The sequence below is a fragment of the Ciconia boyciana genome, chromosome 19 (assembly GCF_034638445.1).
Source record: "Ciconia boyciana chromosome 19, ASM3463844v1, whole genome shotgun sequence".
NCBI lineage: Eukaryota > Metazoa > Chordata > Aves > Ciconiiformes > Ciconiidae > Ciconia > Ciconia boyciana.
The window spans coordinates 3,361,302-3,382,570 of NC_132952.1; the positions used below are offsets into that span (position 1 = coordinate 3,361,302).

Sequence of the window (21,269 nt, forward strand, 5' to 3'; positions counted from 1 at the left end):
AGCTATGTGTATTGGTTGCTCACATATGTGCACAACCATGCAAACCAGGAAAAATCTGTTCAAAGATTTATTTTTATCCAAATAGAGTTGTTTCCACACCCTGCATCCATCCCTTCCCCAGGGCAATCAAGTCAGTGGTTCACAAAGTTGAGGCAATCGGATTTAAATTTGGAGCTGCTCTGTAGTGTCCAGGCTTGGTTTGCTCCCTCTGCTGAGAAGCACTGCTAAATCCGAAGCGTGTCAAGTGGGTCAGGTTCAGAAGCTGGTCAGTTCTGGTTCCTCCTGACACTCTGGACACTGAGTTCTGGAATCCAAATGAAGAGGATATTAATCAAAGAATGCCAAAGTGACTTTTCCCATTTGGATGAAGACTGGTGAGCTGAACAGGCTTTTGCCTGTTATCCAGCTCCATTTGGTTTTTTGTGTCTGTGAAACACTAGTTTACACAGCAGCAGAAGGAAAATGTTTCCCTGTGGAGATAAGGAGATAATCTTCCAGGCATTTTTCTCCGCTCAGCCATTGATAATTATCATACCCTTTAGAGAGACAGGATTGCAGTTCCCATCTGTGCAATTTACAGCATCTCCAGGGACTCTTAACAGGCTATTCTTACCAGGCGAGGATGGTGAGAAGGCTTCTCTTCCAGTGAAGCTCGCAGATCCAAACTGCTGAGCGTGGGGTTGCTGGAAGGGATGATATTTTCCCAGCCAGCCAGGCAATGCTGTGAAAAGAGATGGGAATGCTGCATTAGAGTGCTTTACCCTTTTTAATCTATTCCGGCTGGTTAGTTCTAAATAACAACTTCTGCACAGGGAGGTTTTAGCAGGTAATTAATTGATTTTTGAGGAGTTTTATATGACTAACAGGAAAGACAAGAAATCTCTAATGAACCAAAAATGCATAGTTGTCCCCTCTTCCACCTTTCACTGACTAATTATTTCTAAAACGATCCCCTGCTTTGTGAACTCAAGCACCCGACCTCTCTGAACCTGTCTCAACTGACTCATCCAGTTCCCTAAACCTCAAAACCAGACTTCTTCCCACCTCTTCCCTGGAAATCTCTAGCCCAGGGCTAGGTCTGATTAGTAATACTACCTGCAGCATTGCCTAATGGCTGGAATACAGGACCAACTCTACAAAACCAGTTTTGAATCCAATCTTGCCACTACTGATTTTGCCTGGCCCCCATACACTGCAAATACTTCACAGAAGCTTGTCTTCTAGACTTTCTAACATCTGTGGAAAGAAACACAGGCACTCTTAGGTATGGTTCATCGTGTTGAAAGGTCAATGCCTGAAATAAGCCAGCTGAATCATGCCCCAGAAGTATACACCTCCATATAGCACTTCCTTTTTCCTCAGTGTAAAGCATTTGGAGATATGTCATATATTTTATGGCCGTTACACAAAGGTATGAACACAGAAGCACACACTAATGGCTTTTCTTGCTATCTCAGTGACGCAGATCAGAAATATTAGTGGAAACCCTGTCAGGGGAATGAGTCCCAGATTATCTTTCCTTCTTCTGCTGTAACAATGCCCAGCCTGGGCTGTGCCGTCAGTATCAGCAAGAAGACAGCAACTTACCAAAGGTAATGCTAGATTGTCTGCCAGTTCAAAGCTCTTCCTGCGATGGGCTTTGTATTTGTAGGCAGGCATAAGGGTAGACCTGGGAATGCTGACCCTGCAACCACACAAAGGAAGTAATTGCCTACACCTTCCACAAGGCAGAGGAAATCTTCCCCTATGCCTTCCCCACTCAGAATCTGAGGGTCTAATCCCAAAGTGAACCAAGCGAAACAGTTTTGGATTAGGGCATTAGACACTTAACATGTATATTCAGATTCTGGACCAAATTCAGACAGAACATGCATTTCTCACTGACGTCAAAACTGTTTCTTATGGAAACTGCTTATGGAAAAGATCAGTAGGGAGTTTTTAAGCAAGAGATATCTCTGCCTTGAGAACAGCAACTTTCTACAAAGCTATTTTGATGCTGTTTTCTCCCTCACATGATCAGCTTTTTCTTCCTCATTGTTTTCTTGAGTTCTGCATATTACAAAGCAGTAATTCTTACCTACCTGACATAGGCTGGCTCTTCCAGTACCTCTGGGGGCTGGTTAGCACGTGGGATCTTACACACGGGGCAGGCAGATTCTGAATCCACAGGGACAGTGAAGAGGCGCTGATTTAATCGGTAACAGTAAACACCTGCCGCAGAGTAACGAAACATCATGGTATATCTAGTTTGTCAGAAGGTTCCTCAACCCAGTCAACAAAGCTGTGTTCTACCACAGTGCCTCACATGCATTCTATAGAAAGAGCTGCTTTTCCTGAAATATCTTTTACATTTCCTGTCCCCAAATAAGTTCCTAAAAAGCAAAACCAAAACTTCAACCTCCTCAACTTAGAAAGAGAACATTAGCCAATTACAAGAAACCCTGACAAAATAAGATGACACTGATTGAGAGAGGATCCCTAGAAGACTCAAATATCTTTGGAGTAGGAAGTTGAAACTGGTTTAGAAGCTGCAGCTAAAAACCCCACATTCTTCCTTGTCTTGTGTGATGTGGGGCTCTCCCAGAATGACAGGCAAAGACTGCTCAGTTGTTTGTTCACAGAAATTGGATTAGGAAGAAATCTGATCTTACACTTATGGGAACTGGTTATCAAATCTGGTTCTTGTTCAGGAACTATGTAATCCAGAGCCTTGGGCCTAAAGAAACATGCAAACAAACCAGTTAGTGACAGGGGGTCAGGCCCTCTGAACAGCCCCACCTTTTACAAGCATACATTTCTGATTGGGAGGTAAAGGCCTACAAAGCTGCCCTTACAATTTCCCACTCCAATCAGACCACACTTCTCATTATTCTAAAGGGATACATTGCTGCTTCAGCCCATGCCCACTTACTCCAGGTGCTGCTCATGAATACAAGCTTCTTTGTTGGCCTGTCGAAACTCGTGCAGCTCAGCAAAGTATTGATCAGATTTTTCTGCTACTGAAGAGTTTGTATCTAGGAGTCCTGAGAACACCAAGTAAAGAGAAGGTCAAGGATTTACCAAATTTGGGAAAGCACCAAAGCAAGCCTCATGCAACACAGTCGAAACAACCAAAGGTTTGAAGCACCAACATGGATAATGAGTATGCCATCACGTTGAGCCAGAGATTTACTGCATGGTTTGGGTCCCTTATTGCATTCATTCATTTTGGTTACTTGGTATCCCCTCTGACCCCACTCAGCTTTGCCATTTGTTGCCTGGATTCCCATACCACTGCCACTTCACCGTTCCAGGGAAGCACAGGTCACCTCTGGCCTGGACAGGGAATGGCTTCTGACAAAACTGCAGCTCCTCTGCTGAGACCTGCTACCTGCGCTCTAGGTCTGCAGTTCTGTCACACCCCAACTTAAAGGGGTCGTAAACTGTGTTATAACTCTTCATATTACCACATCATGCTGAGAGCTTTGCTTCAGGTTTAGGATTCACCTGCAATCCAGTCATAGCCCAGGAAAGGACGCACGGACCAGCTGCTCACAGGTATGGTATATTCTTCAGGATCAGACTGATAAGTCACACGACCAGCTTCCTTCTGGGAAGACAACAATTCATAAAGACTTCCTATACATCTAGCAGAACATTCAAAGGTACAGCTTAGGAGATAACTGGCAGCTGTTCAAATGGGACAGCTGTGGCTTAGTTTAAGGCTGGATTCTATCTATGCCTCTACCAGTAATTTGCTCACCAGCCCTTTGTCTTCTCAATTCATAAAACAGAAAGAGGAGGCAGGGGACTTGCTCACGCTGAGGCAGTATTTTTCAGGGCTTTAAACAAAATGCTGACTTCCCTGCATCACACATCCCCAAACATCAGGCCACCTGTGCTGCCTTGGACGATCACAGCAATAGTCTACCCGTCACGCTTAAGGAAACAAGCTATGCAGCAGCAGCACTGCACCAGGCTGTTCTCCCTGGGCACATGAATCACATATGCAAATGACAAGGAGTCTTACAGTGAAGTGTTACAGTTTTCTGGTCTTTGGTTCAAGGGCTAAGGAAATCAGTGGCTGAACAAACTGCCAACAGCCCCTGGCTGCTAAGGCTGGGAACAGTTCTGACCCCAACTTCCAATTTACACAGTGGGAACAGGGTAAGTGATGTTCTCCTGGCCCTTTCTCCCCATCCTTTTATCGACTTATGAAAATAAGCAAAGCATTGGTTTCACCATTTACCGTCAACTCTTTGGACTGAGATGTCAGCAAGACTGATTTACGGATTTTGGGCTCTCTAATAACCACATGCTGCTTGCTGGTCCCTTCACTTTGTGTGCTGCTCAATGACGGGTCCAGATGACCCTTAAGCTGCTTTTTTTCATGGAAACCATGTAGCAGAGTGGACTGTTTTCTGTTCTCTCCATGTCCCAGAAGGAAGGATTCTTTCTCTGGACCTCCTCGAGCATGGCCATCCCTATCCACTCTGGAGGTTTCTCTGCCACACGTAATGATTGCAGACACTGGCATAACATTCTTCTCTTTCCCAGAAAAGCTTGAATCCAAACCTACTGCTTCCTGAATCTTTGCTTGTTGTTGCTGTACCCCTCTGTCATTGCTGCTGTGTTTAAGAGACAAACAGAGGGCTGCTCTGGCTGCGTAAGCTCCAGGTTCCACAGACACCAACATTGCAGGGTCAGCTGTAGACTTCGCAGCATCAACCTGATTTTCCTTCTGTAAGGACAGAGACTCTCATAACACATGGCATCATTCAGATTACAAATAGCTTTCATTAGGACATTTCACTCAGTAAGAGAAAATCAACCTCTCATTCTAGTCTGCTCACCCCTTTAAATTCTTCTGGGGAAAATAGCAAAATCCTTATATTATTCATGAGAGATTATTAAGTGTTTGGAGAAGATAAGAAAGGGGTCCACTTCCAGCTAAATGCAGCTTTGCTCAATTTGAGGAATGCTAAACATTCACCATTTGTGCTTAGAAGAAACAAAAGGATTATGTTCCACAATGTTAATTCCTATCTTAGATTAAGAAATCTACATTTCTTAGGCAGGAACTGATCTCTGAACCCTTCGCAAGGAGAACATATTTGAGACCACAGGATAAACGATAGTCTAGCTACTTTTCTAACAGTAGCTAGACTGTTAGAAACTAGACTGTTCCACATTCCATTTTCCACCAGCTCCTCCATGTCCATATGTCTCCTTTACCACACCACTCCATAGGCAGAGCTGCTGCCTATCATACAAGGACAATTTGCTTCCCAGCACTTCCACCACAGGCACAACACATACCCCTCTCTTGGGCAAGGGGACAGATCTTTCAGTAGCTGTTGTATTATGAAGAGATGCTGGAAAGAGGGGCTTGATGGCAAGTCTTTTTCTGATCTCTTCCTGCTTCATTCTGAACCTTTGTAGAAGGTCCTGGTTGGCCTGACGCAGCCTCTTCAGGTGCTCTAACTCCATCCTATGAAAACAGTTTCCTGTAAAGCCAGAGAAAGGGTGAACTACATAAATGGAAGCATTAAGCGAAGAAGCAGACTCAGGAGAAACCACTTTCAGGGAACTTTTCATAAAAACCACTTACAGCCTGTTGGAACATTGGGAGTGTTGATCATTGCTCCTGAGAAATCAGCCAGTCTCAAAACTCTTTACACTAAGAACTAGCACCACTGCATACTTCTCTCCCCTTAGGTGTACTGTCAAATGTTTTACACCCAGAAACTGGTAGCTGACTGAATAAAGAAAAGACAGTCTTGCAGAGGAAACAGTAAACATGAAAAAAGTCACATCAAAAAGACAAATAAGAGACATTTGATTCAGAGGCTACTTAGGACAACTTTATGTAATTCTGCTTTAATGTTCTTTTTAAGCATCAAAATTTTTATTGTGATAATACCAGGACGCTCATAAGTTCAAAATATGAATAATGAATATGAATGTATTTACTACATGCAAAAGAAACATTGAGGCAAAACTGTCCTCCACCTTCCCCAGGCAGGAAGACTCCAAAAGGCTCAATTATGACTCAGGATTAGGGCCCAGACAATTCCAGTCCCACACATTAACCACTATGGGCCACTGCCCTTGTATTAGAAGAGGGGGGCGGGAAAGGAGTTAATAAATAAATAAATAGATAGATAAATAAATAAAACTTAGTTCGACTGGAAGGTTGTCATGCTGTTCAACAAGTTTACATCACAAGCTCCTCTCAATTTGCAGAAAATGTTTTCTTTAAATAAAACAAAACTCTAAACCCAAAATCCCATATTGCTTTTGGTTACGTTCTTAAGTAAAACTGTGAGCTTCTCTAAGACCTTTTGTTCTGAAGAATCCCTAAACCCTTCTCCAAAGTTCATCTGATTTGTTTTTGTCTGCTACCTTGGCAACTGGACATGAGGAATTAAATGCATATGCTGTACAACAGCACTGGGTGGAACGAAGAGCAGTGCTAACAATCAAAAAAGCACAACATATCTTTTTGGCACAAGAAATAAGTGAGAGGTGCACTACTGGACATAAAATAGAAATGTGTCTTGAGGCACTAAATTTGAGATCATTTGAACAAAACAGAAGTTCTCACAGTATTCACAGGACAAAGCTAACAGCATCTTCTCATCATTGCCCATCTGAAAGCAAATATTCCAAAAATAACATTAATCAAGGGACTTTCTGGAAGGGTTTTACCAGATGAGATCCACTCTTAGCATAATCTACAAGAAGCTGTTGGTCCTTCATGCTCAACCCCAGGGGCTCAAGTTTATGAAACTGCTTTAGTCTGAATCCTTTGCGAAAAGGAACTTAGCTTCTCGCAGTTAAAAAAATAAATAATGATTGTCTCGGGAACTAAGTACTCTCATCTCTGCAAGAAAGTTGTCCAACACCTATGCAGAGCTTCCCAGAGCTGTTTCTGCGCAGACACGCGGGTTCGGCTCTCCCGTGCCCATGAGGAAGGCGGGACGGCCCTGGGCATTGTAAAATTCCCCTTCCCTCTTCAAGAGGCGAGTCTGGCAGCCGACAGACAACTGGTAAACCCTCCCCCCAGAGCAGGGTACGGGGAGCCTGCGAGTCTCGCCAGGCCGAGCGGCCCCAGCGCTGCGGAACTTCGGACTCCCCGCGCTCCCCTCCCGCCGACTCCGCGTTTTCAGGCCCACCTGCGCCGCACCCCGCCGCTCCGAACCGCCGGGCGACCCCGCGGCCGGGGGATCCCCGCCCTCGCTCCAGCCGCCGCCGGGATTCCCCAGGGCGGCCCCGGCCCGGCCGTTCCTGCAGCGGAGCAAGCCCCGGCTGGGCCCGCCCCGCGCCTGCCGCCATGCGCGGGGCCCGAGGCGCCGCCCGGCGGCAGCAGCCGGCCCGGCCCGGGCCGCGGAGGAGGCGGGGGGGGGTGCAGGCAGGGCAGGACGCGGGCCCAAGCTCCCTCCTTTGGGGTTCACCAAATCGCCACAGCTCCTCGTCTGAAGGGACCAGGCACCCCCAACTCGCCCAGAAGCTGAAGGGAGCTGCTCTGAAAATTCATCACTGGAAATCTGCCGTTTGCTCTTCTAACACACTCAATGCGATCTACCAACTGCGAATACCGATTCACAGTTTCAGTCTATTAACATGCTGACCATTGCTTCCTACAATATTCTCAAGAAATCACTGATTCAATACTAACATTTTTAGTATAACTTAAGAAGGAATCTCTTAAATTTTCTATCAGATAATTCGGTATGATTGGTCTCCTTGTTAATTTTCACAGTAAGAACACAGATAAAAGGTCACTCGTCAAACATGCAATTCACTACAAGACGGCAGCATATCATCATCTGAATATATTATACTTACACTTGAAGACTTTGTATCACGACACGCAGAACACATCAGGAGAAATATTTTTCCAATTCATTTTTATTTTGGTTTCCATTGTTTACAGCATTGATACAGGAATAATTCATGCAAATTTACCACCTTAAATACAGCAGAGAGAAAACTCACTGGTAAGAGTATTTCAAAGAGCTCCATCAACATAACACAATGAGAAAAATAAGTAGCAGCAATAAGATAAAGTGCATTTAGCTGATCTTCTTTAATAAGAGTTTGGGGAAGATTGTTTTTGGAATTACCCCTTCTAAGGATTAGTTTATCATTCTTTATGGCAAGCAGAAGAGAGCACTCTCCTTGCCGATAGTGTTAATTCCTCCGCCACTCTGAATTAAAGAAGTACAGCTGTATTTTGTTTCAGAGGAATCCAGCTCATAGGCCTTTCTGTTAAAAGCTTGATTCTCGGTCACTCGGGCTTCTAGGGACAAGGCTTACACACATACTTAAAAATTCTTCTCTCCCATGTTAGCAGTTTTGCTTCTTAAAAAATTCAGGTGGTTCTTTCCCCCATTCTATAGGTTAGGTTTCAGCACTACAGTGAGAATGCCTACACCACCAAAATCTGAACAGTGTCAGAAACACACATTGGCAAGACACCAGATTCTAAGAACCCGTCAATCTCTTTTCCCTTTACAGAGCAGACACTGGCTTAAAGATCAGAGCATTTATCAGATTTCCCCTAAAGGCCTGCTGAAGAGATGCCAAGAGCACACATCTTCAAAAGCAAGGTCAGCATTTCAGGTAGCCTAGAGCTGCTGAGCAGTAGTACCTCATCATCTCCCTCTACCTGGAATTGCCAATTTCCTGGTGTATTAGGGATGTAGTTAATATTTTAACTCAGTAGCATAGTACATAGCCTATTATAAAGGTGTATGTTAGCTAGAGATCCAAATTTATTCACATAATACCTGCAGCAGAGTAATAGTGGACAATTTCACTCACTCCACGGTATACTTCACCACAAGCCTAGAGGACACATTTCCAGAGGCAAGGACTCAAATTTCTCTCTTACTCACTCTCAGATCTGATCCTAGCCATATTTATGTCCTGGTGGTTGCCTGAGCAAACTGACCAAGGCCAATGAAGCCCTCTGATGAAAATGGCTTTTCAGTCTGGGTTGGATTCAAAGCTGTCTACTGGAACCAAAAGGTTTGTTTGCTTCCTGCATTCCAGGGACATAACAAGTCTCACTGCCAGCTCCCACATAATCAAGATACTTCAAGTCTTACTGCAAACCTTAGAACAGCCTAAAATACCTACTGACATTTCACTATTTTTACTTCCTCAAGTATCAGGCAGCTTCTTTCTGGAACTTTCGCAACACACAAAACAGGAGACTTGTCACAGGCACATATATTCCTACCTGAGCATGAACAAGAAATCCTAAGGCCAGCTGATGCCACTTTCAAGTGAAAAGTCTCATTGCCAATAAGAAAAAAAGGAACACTCTTAGTAGTTCTGAATTCAGCTGGGACCTGCTCAGAGATAGCCCATATTCTCTAAAGTCTGATGCTGAGTAGATTTAGGTTATCACTAACCTCACAACTACAGGATCCGATTCTTGATTCCTCGGGCATTTTGTGGGGAACAAACGTTATACCCAACACATGGCAAAATACTGACCCAGCAAGCAGAAAAGAAACTTTGCAACATAGGAACCTAATCCTGGTACTACTGAAATCAGTAGTAATTTCTCCTCTATCACTTCCAACAGGCAGAGACTCAAGTCCTTACAATTCCCAAATCTTATACTCCAAATTCAAAATTGCTTCAGGGCAAAACTCAAAGATTAATTTGATCTATTTGCAAATAAATGTTTTTAAAAAAATAAGTTGCCTTAACCCATTCTTGCCCTGGCATGAAATACAAGGGACAGGTCTGCCCCCCACCCTAGAGGAGCTGCACTTGCCAGCTCCTTCTCATACTTCTAACAAACAAGAAACAACAACAAATCATATTACTGCATGGGAACTCTACATGAAGCAAAATCTCTTACAGCTTGTAATCCACATGCTGTTCTTGTGGCCAAATAGTCGTAATGGAATTCCAAAGGCCAGCTTCCAGAAACACAGCTGTGCATTTCCAAAAAAACCTACATTCATCAACTTACCTCATAAGGCAGTTCATTACATTCTGTCAGCTGGCTTTTCTTTCCTATTTTTCTTCCTCAACAAGCTGCCAAATTATCAGCGCTACCTCCTTCACAGGAGCTAATTATGTCTTTGCAAACTACTTGTCCATGACGTGAAATGGGCCAGACTACATTATTAAAGAGCTCTTAAGAGGAAGAAACTAGCTCCAAAGACAATAAGCTTACCAAAGCAAAATCTTAGTCCCTCTTGCTCTGGAAGAGAACTGGGTTTTGTTCATAAGTTTAAACATACTGACAATAATAAACCTTTCTATGAAGGGACACGGTGATTCTGTCATGTTCTATAATAACGGAATATTAACCTAGGAGACAGGCCTGCATGGGCTATAAATGCATTGTGAAACCATCACTATGTCTGTGTGCATGGGATCTGTGTTTAGACAAACAGCAGCTTGTCACACATACATACACTTGGGGCTTGGAAGTCAAAAGTTCTATCTTCATGTAGTAAAACGAATGACTCCATAAAGACGGGTCAGAATAACTTTTAACCTGACAAACATTTGTTTGTTTTAAATTTGTTACTGTACCTGATTTTGCATTAAAAAGCCCCCTGTAAATGTATGAAGCACACATTCCTTCTGAAGTAGCCTGGTCTCACAAGAAGGAAAAAGAAGAGTTATAAACAGCTAGTGTTTAGAGGTGGGACACAAAACAGGGAAGTAGAATCCCATTGTTCACACAGCAACTGGAAACATAGCAATAGGCTTTTGCTCATTCCCTTTAGGGAATTCCATCACCCACCACATTCTCTGCAGTAAATAAGAGAGCACTCTTATTTAGTGTTTTTCTCTTCTTCCCAAACTATCTGCTTTGCTGCAGGTACTGATGCGTGAACATGTTGAGCTCACTGTCAAGCCAACCCGCTTTATTCCTGCAAGGACAGAAAGTCTCTGTTAGGTGAGTAAAATAGCTCTTCTCAAGCCAATCTGAAAGAAGCATAACTAAAATGAGTAAACAGCAAGGCATGGAGAGGAGTGCCAGGGGTCCATTCCAAAATGCAGCTACCATTCCTTGCCCTTCCTCAGGTCAGGAACACTTGCCTGCTTAACAGTCCCTAGGCTTTGAGGTTCAAACCGAGATCTTGGTCACAACTTCACATTGATCTTATTGTGTAGATAAGGAATGTTTGAAAAATTCTTCCCAACAGCCTTTGCAGGGTGAAGAAAAACATCAGACAACTGTGTACAAAGGCGAGGGTGAGACTTTTGCATAATTTTGTAATAGCCTGAAGGAGTTTGTAGGAGCAGAAGACTGTATGTTTTGATAAATGGAAAGGAACTGTAATTCCACAAAAACCAAAAACAAGAAGGAAAAGGTGTTTTGTGAGACAGAAGATTTAAATGACTGTTGACAGTACATGGGAAAGTACATAGTGAAAGGGAACATGACTTGGTAGGGAAAGATGCTGATGTCTGCACATCAGACACTATGACGGAAGAAGGACTGCACTCAAAGATACACCCCAATACGAACATCTCAGGGCAATCACATGAAAAACAATCGTATGCAAATATCTATGTATATGGGATAATAAAATCTCACCTGAGCAGTTTTGCTTTGCTCTGTAGTGAATCCAGAACTTCGATTTTTTTATTCATGGCAGAAATTTCCTGCTCAAGATTCTCCCGTGTGACATCTACTTGCTGACACAAATGAGCAAACGTTCCAGCAAGCTCTCTGTGAAACAAGAATAGTTGGATACGACAAAAAGGAAGATCAAGCAGCAAATTCAAGGAATAAATCCCTTTGATGTATAATGATGATACTGACTCAGATGTTCATCTTTCCACTTCTGCACAATAATATGTTAGAGCATCAGAGCAACTTGATTTGAGAGACCAAAGTACATTAAGACTAATGCTTAACAGCACCCAAATACTACATCAGTGATTCAAAAAACTGTAATATTCTTTTAAAACACATGTATCATTACACATTTTTAAATCTGGAATTCAATATGCAGACTTATCTTGTTTTAACAAGGAATATCATTAAAAAAACCCCAAACAACAGAATTTAGATAAGGTTTTAGCTGAATATAGGCAACTCACTGTTGGACTTGGTGGCTGCAATTAGAACCTGTATAACTGACGATGAGCTGCAATTTCTCACCAGCATACTCCACAAACTGCCGTTTGAAAGCTCTCTCTTTCGCTTTTGTGGTCCAGGTGAGGCGCTCATATACATAAAGGAGCCCATAAAGGCCAAAAGAGAGCGCAATCAGTCTCCAACCCACAGCCTTCCAGACCTAAAAAAAATACAAGGAAAAACAAATGACATGATCATCATCTAGGAATGATGCTAACTCCTAACAATGGTGGACAGAGCATTGCACTTATATTCTAGGCACGTGAAAATGAGCCAGATAATAACCCTGACTTGCAAGTGGTTTCACTGGTCAGACAGCTCACTACTGATGTCCAGTCTACAAAATAAAAATACCTAACCTAAACTATCGGGGTTCTGTATGGGTTAACCTTTCCAGCACCTTTAAATTACCTCTGCAAGTGCAAACAAACTTTGCCTGGTTCACAGAATCCCTGCTTCTGAAATAAAAGACGTTTTTAAGCAACCATCTCCCCTTTGTGAAATCGTTCACCCCTAGATGCTGTGACACTAGAATAGCATGTCTGTATGGAACTGGCACTACAGAAACTTAGATTCTTCCTGCAACAGGAACCAGTTACCATGCAACTTGAGTTAGATCTCTTATGCCTCTGCCGTTCGGGGAGATTTGAGATTCGAAACACTCGTTATTTTCAAAAGACAGAAAAGCAGGAAGTGCTGATTTTCTCTGAAATAAATTAGGCATAGTATCTAAAATTAAGTGCTCTCTTCCCTTTCCAGGAGGGAAGATACACACAATCAGAGGCTCTTGGTAGATATTTCTGTCCTGATTCCTCTGTAAATGGGAAAAGAAAAATACCTAATTTTCTTTTGTTCTCACAAAAGAATCAGAGACTATTTAATGCTTTTATAACATACTTCGAAGGGTTATCTTCACAACAACCCTGGCTCCAAGCCTAACTATTATGCAAAATAAGCTCAATATTTATACTCAAGTGGAAGATCAAAGGAGAAAGTATTTCACTATCTGTGAACAGCAAATATCTACAGGACTCAGCAGTGCAAGCGCTTTTAAAGTCAGTGCTCCATTATTATTTATGCTGTTCAGATTGCCAACGCACCACGCCACCAACCACGATGATCCCCATGGAAGTTCGGGAAGTTAATGAGGCCAGTCCAGTCACCATCGACACCATGAGCTCTTCCTGGGTCATAGAGCCCTGAGGCAAAGGAGGCAGACTGGGATTTGCTGGTGTTAAAGGGCGTTGAACCTAATTAGAAAAGCAATGACATAACAAAACAAAAACAAAGTACAGAATAAGAGAAGGCAAGCCACTGCCCTTCGCACCAAAAAGACTTCAGCAGCCACCGAAATGATGAATATCACACCTACCCCTGACCACTCAACGAGGTATCTTACCTGGTCATTATAGCCCATCAAGGCCCGACGACCATTCTTTGGTCCCAAAAACCTGTTCACCAGCATTGTCCATCCAAGAGAGAAATGGAATTCTATGTCCTCTTGGAAGTCGGCACAAAGCTTGTCACAGTTCAGATCATAGCTGAGCATGAAGCACTGTCGGGGAATTAACATGTCTATCTGGCCCCGCAAAGAGACTGGGAGAAGGGGTTTTAAACCATCTGCGCAGACAGAAAATAAAAACATTCAAAAAATGGCTATTGAGTTCACAAGAACTAACCAGACTGCATTCTCTAATCAAGGTAGTTATGGGTTGTTCCATCCTCCACACTTATTTTTCTTAGTACCTTCAATTTCCTAAAGCCAATGTTGCAAAGCGAAAGATACATCATGAATTACTGTTCGACTCTTAGTTCTTCAGACCATCTCAGAAATAAATCTTGCCATGGACCCTCTCAAATCCTTACAGGTAGCTGGTGAAGTTTACAGTTTAGCAATAGCTTAGAAAACAGAATCTGAAGGCCAGTTCTAAAAGTGTTCAGGCACCATACTCCTATTAACGCTTATATTCAGACAGACACCTAGTTACAAGTGATTCCCATTTCATTAGGATCTTGGTCTCAGAATCTCTCAAGTTTCTAAAGTCACAGTTCCTCTCTGTCATGAAGGATTAAGCTGATTGTATGTATCCATTAGCAAATCACTGCTCCAGTTCAGACACAGAGTGGAAAAAGCAGGAATAACTAGTCCTCTACACAACAGCATTGCTAATCAAGATGGAAACTAAGATGATGCCAGCTGCACACCAGCCATCAGATTAAAGAGAAACCCAGAACATCTACCTAGTTCTTTTGCATTACAGTTAAAGGAAAAAGAAAGGGAAATATTGCCTGCTGAACTGACCTATCATTTCTTGCTGCATTGTCTGCAGGGAAGCTGTGATTGCATTGGAGCAACGATCTGACATGTTACGGCCCAGGCCTTCTTCAATGTGTTTATGCAGCTCCTGACAAACAAAGAAAGGGTTATTAAGCTTAAAATAAATGTAGGTAAGATGCAGGCTGCAGGTGCTAGAACTTGCCGGTTAAAAACCCTCCCAGAACAGGAGCACGCATTCTGTCTGCCCACGGTTCTAACATTAGTTTAATTTTTTTCCCCATTCTTCAGTGAAGGAGAGGAAAAAGCAAATCAAGAAATCTCACATGTAGTCTGTAGTCTAGGAAAAGTTCCGTTTGAGCTATACAATGTGATACATCATATGTGTATCAATTTATCACTGAGATTAAACAAAAAAAAAGGAAATAGATTTTTTTTTTAAATAAAGATGTTCACTTTTTACAGAAGCTATCCAAACGCAAGAGACATTCTAACAAGAGATTTTTCACAATATGAAAAGCTTAGCTCATATCCTAGTTGGAAGAACGTTAAGCATGTCAAAGAGCTGGCATAATAACTGACTCAGAGCAAAAAAAGGCTTCTTTAAATTGCTTAAGCAATCCGTAAGAAGCAAACATCACTTACACTCTTGTAAACTTTAAGAACTACTTGAGATGGATGGAAGTCGGCTTGGTATTCATCTACCAACACTGAAAGCCGTCTGATTTCTTCTGCCATTGCATTTGACACCTAGAGAAACAGCACAGGACAGAGTTTCTATGTATTCTGTCCTAGGGAGAGACAGAAAACCACCACTGAAGACATGCATTTCTTAGTAGCACTACTGAACACTAGGCAGTATGATTGTGCAGTGCCATGTGGCCATCATGTGCCAACTGCAAAATGCAATATTGGTGACCTGCAAACAAAGAAGATGGCTGAGAAGTATGTAGATCTATGATCTGTGTAACAACGCAGACAGAGACTGAGGCAATATAAGACTTGTGAAAAATGAATAGGCCTTTTCTGTATATTCATAACAGTAGAAGTGGCATGTTATTATTCACAATAAGACGACTAACATTATTCTAGACTGAAATAATAAGGAAACTTATCTGAAACATTCTAGTATTTTAGGAAGCATTTAAGACTGAAATATAGTAGCAAGAATAGTTCAAACATTAATTAAAGTCTCATTGTTTATTTAAAGCATCTTACATGAGTCTCTCTGAAAGTTTCCCCCAAGCATTCTATTTTTCATTTTATTACCTCAAGGAAAAAAAAAACCCAAACAAAAAACAACCAACCAAAAGACTTATTCTGAAAGCATTTCTTCTCTTCCCATCTGTAACTCCCACATTTCTAGTACTTCAAACCGTTGTCAGCACTTTGCATTTTTCCCACCATGCTGGTAGCTGTTTCAGACAACCCCTTTTTCTGCAGCCACTCCTCCTTACCTGTCTCTCCACTTCTTCTGTGATCTGTTTTATTTTCCGCTTGTAGTCTTGAGTAAGGAGCTCCAGCTGTTTGTCAATAAAACCCAAACGTTCCTGTCGTTCCTCTCGCATTTCCAGACAATAAACTCTGGTGAAAAAAAAGTGCTCACTGAAAAGCCAGACAAATGTATTTTTGATCTACAAATATAATTTGAATTCCAGAAACAAGATTCTCCTGCCCGAGAACAAAATGCGTCAGTATCTACAATACATTACATACACATGGCACAGGACAAAAAAAAAGAGGTTCTTTTCCCAATACTTTCATGATTCACAAAAAGCAAGAATACCAGTACATGTCCTTCCCACTCCCAAACATGCTGTATTCTGCTTTGCATTTTAAATGCTCATATTCCCTTAAATTTCCCCCAGAATACAAGCTTCATTTACGCAAGCACCAAGCATCAGCTCTCCTCACCGCTGTTCCTGGGCGGCAATATGCACAGAATCCATGATGAGACGAACATCTTCCGCAATTTGCTTTGCTCTCACCGTATGCTGCTCAAATTTTGTTTTTACTGCTGACTGTGAGATGCATTCCTGTATACAAAAGGCAGCCAAGATTAGCAGCAGGGAGAAGCATACTCACACAACTTCTCCTTCCTGTTTAATCCATTTCCAAAATGTGGTCCCGCTCCATGTTTACAAACTCTAGTCCCCAGCCTTTCAGGAGTAAAATCTAAACAGAAGGTTAGCACACATAATGCTCACCTCGAATCTTCTCTCGAAGTTCTGAAACTCAAACATTCTTACTTGAAATCCATCTGCCAATGCTCCACCTGAGAGAAGGAAAGTACAAAACAACCACTTAAGTTTTGAGAAAGCAATCAGGTGTTGGACATCAGGAAATGCTCCTGCTTTACCTTGAAGCCAATGCAAAAGTGCTGCTAAGTCACCTCTTTGTTTTTGACTGCTCTACTAATAATCTGACCCAGCCCAATTTTATCCATTTTTAGAACAAGATAATATCTAGTTTCTTCCCTATAAAAAACCGGAAAGTTTCTGTTAGCGTTTCTCACCTCCTTCTGGCATCCCTTGAGCCCTCTGAATCCTGGCATTCAGCACTTCTTTCGCTGACACAAAGAAAATTCGATCCCCTGCCTGGGCTCGATCCACCACACCCAGCTCATCTACCAGGAAACTGGTACACCGCTCCATGTGCTGTCGACGCACCTGAGATAAACAGGATAAACCCCACATGCAGTTAAATCCACTTTCCGCTCCATCTCCTGAAGGTTAGACCAGGAACCCGAATGCCCTCTGCTGGTCTAAGCTACCAATGCAAAAGAATAAGAAAAAAACCTGCTGTTTTATGGACTCTTCCAAAGGTTATCTGAGTGATCTAACTTCAAAAGGCCCCTGTGAAACCCTTGATTTCCAGCTCAGAAATTTCAAGAGTCATGTCCTGATCATTGGTCTATACTCCCTCTATGATAATAAAAATCCGAATTGTAAAACAATCACATACAACACTTTATGATTCTACCCACAAGGACCAGAGTCAAAATGGACTCTATAATATCCATGCAAAGAGAAGGAATTTAAACACATCACAAACCTCTTCCATGTATTCTGGTTCAGAGGCAGATGCATCCCAGCGGTTATTTAAAATAAATATATTGGGTCGAGACAGACGTTCATTCACTTTGTGAAAGAACTGTTTCTCCTAAGCAAAACAAAACAAAACCTCTTAAGATTAGTATGTCAAAATTTTTAAACTTTTAGCCAAATTCACTGAACAAGTGGACTTGAACATACAGTTTGCATCAACGTTGATTCAGAATTTGCCACCAGGACAAATACATCAGCATCTAGACAGAATTTGTCAATCCAACTGTCCAGCTCTGTGGTTACATCAATGCCAGGGCTAACAATAAAAAGAGAAGAGACATTACTATGCTGTGGAAATAGCAAAAATAGAATTTAAAAAGTTAATAAGAAATGTGTTTCAGCTTTTCAGGGCATTGATTTCCCATGTCTGAGCTACACTGTCCTGAGGTGACATAGACTAAAAGGAAGTACCAATCAAGAGAAACTCTGACTGCTAACTACAGCAGAGGACTTTAGTCACTGTCATAGATTAGAACAGGGTCAATTTCCTTGATGTTTGTTAAGTTTATATTTGAGGACATTTCTGTAATCAATCTGTGATCAGCAGGAAAGGAAAGGAAAGAAAGGTTTTTCTCACCTGTCCATCAGCACCAGGTCATCCTTTAAGAGAGGACATTTGGAATTGGGCCACATTACGCTGACTAGGCTGCCGGCATTCAGAAGTTCATCTTGATGAAGGGCATGAGCCAGCTGGTTTACTGTCTATTAAAAAGATGGCTAATTTATAACATTGCCTGTACGCTAAGACCCATTAACACAATTATCTCCCCTTCAGGACTGTTCACAGACAAGTTAAGATAAAACCCAACTGCTAATCACTTTCTCCCTGGTAGGTTTTCCACATAAAACTTACTTGAGTCTCCTAGCCAAAAGGAAACCACCTAGTGAGAGTTTATGAGAAATTTTCCTGTCAAGAAAGGCTACTGAGGAGTTACCAAGAAGTCTATGTCTTCTGTCAGTCATACAGAGCTCAGAAGTTCCTGAGTCATCGTTTTGGTTCCCTGCTATCACTAACAAATACAATCATCTCATCTTTTTCATATCATATCATAACATACAATCTTTTTCATAAAATGAACAAGTTCCATCTTGTCACTTGCTCCATTCCTCCTTTCCTACATCTAACAAAAACCTGTTCTTCATCTCTACTCTTTTAATGATTAAAATCCTTAACTGTGAAATTTATTCATAGTGCCTTAATCTTCTTGTTCCTTCCCTTTTCTGGCACTTCTGAAGAGCTCTTCTCTTATCTTATGCTTAAGGAAACTGTACCTTAACGCTTTTCTTTTCCTCTGAGCCTTCAGTAAGCAGGAAAGCTTCATGTCCATCTGTCCCTTCTACACGCAGGAAACAATTAGTGGTGTGTCCAATTCCTGAAGGAAGGACTTTGTCCCATAGCATGGCATTTATCACCGTGCTTTTCCCATTGCTTGTCCTGAAGTCAGATTAAAGAATGGTATAGCTAGGCTTCTGAGAGTCAGGTATGCTCATTTCGATATTACAGAAAGCAAGTTCTCTAAACCCAAGCAGTATCAGAAGCATTAACAATTTAGGTGCCATAGGCAACTTATGAAAAGACTTTTCTATTTTCTTTTTTTAAGAATTCCACCACATCAAAGAATTATGTGCCACAATATTTGTTTCCAGTTTACAAGAGGACTAGTACCAGGGACATGCACATTACAAGCAAAAGCTGGAGCACTAGTGTTTCTATAAATATTTTTTACTGGCTACAATCCTAAAGATGCCAGTTGCGTTACTGAGTGGGGAGCGTAGGCAACAAAGCGTGTGACTCACCTTCCAAAAAAAGCAACTTTCATGTGTCGTCTTGCCAACACTTCACTAATGCCACTGACTTTTGACAGATAGCCTTTGACTTCCAGTACCTGCTCTTCTGTGGTGACAGGATCAAGCTCTATATTCTTGTGTGTTTCTAGAATCAAAATACATGTCTCTGAATTCCAGAAGTCACCTGTCTCGGTACTGGGTGAAACACCTCTTCATGATGTAACACACATAACTAAATGTTTATCTGTGTCCCAAAGACTGTGTGGGTAATCTTGACACACACAATTACACCCTGAGGCAATTCTGCATCCACATTTATCAGCTGGTCTCTTTTGTGTATCTAATAACCATTCTCATCCTTAGGACTGCCTTAAATGGAACACAGCCAACACTTCAAACACTCTAACACCCTTAAAAAAAATAATGTTCTGTCTGTGTCTTAAGCTGTTAAAGCCAATTATTAGCATATGCTACATGCCAGTAGCAATGACATGTCTAAGCAAGAATATTGAAAGAATTATAGGCATAAAACATAAAGGGTCTTGAAGAGTTTATTAAAAAACTCCCAAACAACAAAAAAACCAAGCATCGCTCACTAACTAGCTCAGTTTCCTAACATGCATGAACTTGTCAGCTTTAAAATATGAACCCTGAACTCCACCCAAATTCAATAAAATAGTTTTCTGTTCTTCTTATAAATGTTGATATCTAAACATGCATGTATAAATAAGCACGCGTTTAGCAGTACCATTTAACTGAATGAGGAGGTTTTGGTGTGTGTTTGGGAATTGTATGTGGGCAAAGCACTGTTACACACTTGTAGTTCAAGAATTCAGCTTACCTTCCAGGAACGAGGAGCTCTCATTGATGTATGCAGCCAACTGTTCAAAGATACCATTGATTTTCTTCTTTGCAGTGACAAAATGTTTAAGTGGAGAAGCATTTACCTCAGCCATGTGTCTTTTATCCTTCTTCACTGCAACTATAGACTTGGAACGAGTAAACAACAGGGACATTGCGCTACAGGGAAAAATCCAGTAAAGAAAGGTGGCTCACCAAGTGCCAACAGCTATCCAACTAAGCATCCTACCAAGAACTACATAAATACACATCTTAAAAACAACCTTCTTTCTTTCACAAATAAATTGTTCCACTTTCTACAACTGGAAATTACTCATATAGCAGAAATTTAAAAATTCATCTTTCCTTCTCCCTTCCAATAAACCGCTCCCCAGCAATCACTTCTCCCCTTCCTCCGCTTACTTTCAGGGTGAGTTACGTTTTCACAAGTCAGGCATGGTCAGCTCGAGTCCCTCTTGAACATGAACGACTGCAGTTTTCCTGCCTTCTCCCTCGCCCTGGCCAGACTCCGTCCCGCAGCTCTTTCAGCGACGCCGACTCCAGCCTGTCCCCGTCCCTGCGGCAGAGGGACCAGGGGATGAGGGACACAGGCTGCCGAGCTCCCCGGCCGGCCTGGCTCTGCTCCCCCGCCATCCCAGTGCCCGGGGGGTGCACTGGGCAGATGCTCCGGGCGGCGGCCGTCGCATTCTCCTCAGACCTCGGGGGGCAGGCGGGCCAGGCGACGGCCGGCGCGCGCGAGGCAAAGGGCGGGAAGGGCCCCTCTCCCGCCCCCACCGGCCGGCGCGCGCCTCGGAGCGGCGGCAGGACCCTGCTCCGGCGGGCCCGGCCCGGCCCGGCCCGGCCCTCCCCGCCCCCGCCCCTGCCGCCCGGGAGGCGACCCCCCGAGAGTCCGGTCCGGTCCGGCCCGGCCTCGAGCGGCTCCCACCACCCCTATCGTCAGGCACCGCCCCACCTCTCACCTTCACCACCCCTCGCGTAAGGCCGCCATGTTACCCCCGCGGCATCGTCACCCGGGAGGCGCGAGGCGGCGCGCGTCATCGCCAGGCGACGGGCGGGCGCTTTCCCGGGGCACCATGGGAACGGTAGTCCGAGGGCACCGCCCCGCGAGGCCGCCCGGGAGGCGGCGGCC

At 42.9% G+C, this 21,269-nt stretch overlaps 2 protein-coding genes across 3 annotated transcripts; both read right to left on the bottom strand.

Moving 5' to 3' along the window:
• Positions 1–54: 54 nt before the first annotated feature.
• Positions 55–7,332, bottom strand: MIIP (migration and invasion inhibitory protein). 2 transcript variants are annotated; one of them, XM_072884158.1, is made up of 10 exons: positions 7,158–7,332; positions 5,299–5,486; positions 4,229–4,720; positions 3,487–3,589; positions 2,912–3,023; positions 2,652–2,716; positions 2,082–2,211; positions 1,588–1,684; positions 614–721; positions 55–304 (listed from the first exon to the last, which is right to left on the bottom strand). In XM_072884158.1, the coding sequence occupies exons 1-10, from the start codon at positions 7,315–7,317 to the stop codon at positions 140–142; spliced, it is 1,620 nt and encodes a 539-aa protein (XP_072740259.1). In that variant the 5' UTR covers positions 7,318–7,332; the 3' UTR covers positions 55–139. The 2 variants fall into 2 exon arrangements, with proteins under 2 accessions (XP_072740259.1, XP_072740260.1); XM_072884159.1 differs by lacking the exon at positions 7,158–7,332 and adding an exon at positions 5,591–5,709 and having other exon boundaries at positions 5,299–5,510.
• Positions 5,635–21,176, bottom strand: MFN2 (mitofusin 2). Its single transcript, XM_072884151.1, has 20 exons — positions 21,100–21,176; positions 20,543–20,696; positions 20,121–20,299; positions 19,289–19,424; positions 18,764–18,926; positions 18,069–18,193; positions 17,639–17,747; positions 17,439–17,546; positions 16,900–17,053; positions 16,592–16,659; positions 16,299–16,420; positions 15,842–15,968; positions 15,030–15,134; positions 14,412–14,514; positions 13,509–13,729; positions 13,210–13,359; positions 12,073–12,269; positions 11,564–11,698; positions 7,831–10,892; positions 5,635–5,738 (listed from the first exon to the last, which is right to left on the bottom strand). The coding sequence occupies exons 3-19, from the start codon at positions 20,293–20,295 to the stop codon at positions 10,823–10,825; spliced, it is 2,268 nt and encodes a 755-aa protein (XP_072740252.1). The 5' UTR covers positions 20,296–20,299; positions 20,543–20,696; positions 21,100–21,176; the 3' UTR covers positions 5,635–5,738; positions 7,831–10,822.
• Positions 21,177–21,269: the final 93 nt, after the last annotated feature.

Coding starts and splice junctions, on each gene's coding strand:
- MIIP (XM_072884158.1), bottom strand. CDS start 7,317: ATGGCGGCAGGCGCGGGGCGGGCCCAGCCGGGGCTTGCTCCGCTGCAG. Junction 2,717..2,911: donor ATTCATGAGCAGCACCTGGA/GTAAGTGGGCAT, acceptor ATGTTTCTTTAG/GCCCAAGGCTCTGGATTACA. Junction 2,212..2,651: donor GATAACCAGTTCCCATAAGT/GTAAGATCAGAT, acceptor ACTCTGCGGCAG/GTGTTTACTGTTACCGATTA.
- MFN2 (XM_072884151.1), bottom strand. CDS start 20,295: ATGTCCCTGTTGTTTACTCGTTCCAAGTCTATAGTTGCAGTGAAGAAG. Junction 17,748..18,068: donor GACCTGGTGCTGATGGACAG/GTGAGAAAAACC, acceptor TTTTATTGTTAG/CCCTGGCATTGATGTAACCA. Junction 13,730..14,411: donor AATGCAGCAAGAAATGATAG/GTCAGTTCAGCA, acceptor CTGTCTGCGCAG/ATGGTTTAAAACCCCTTCTC.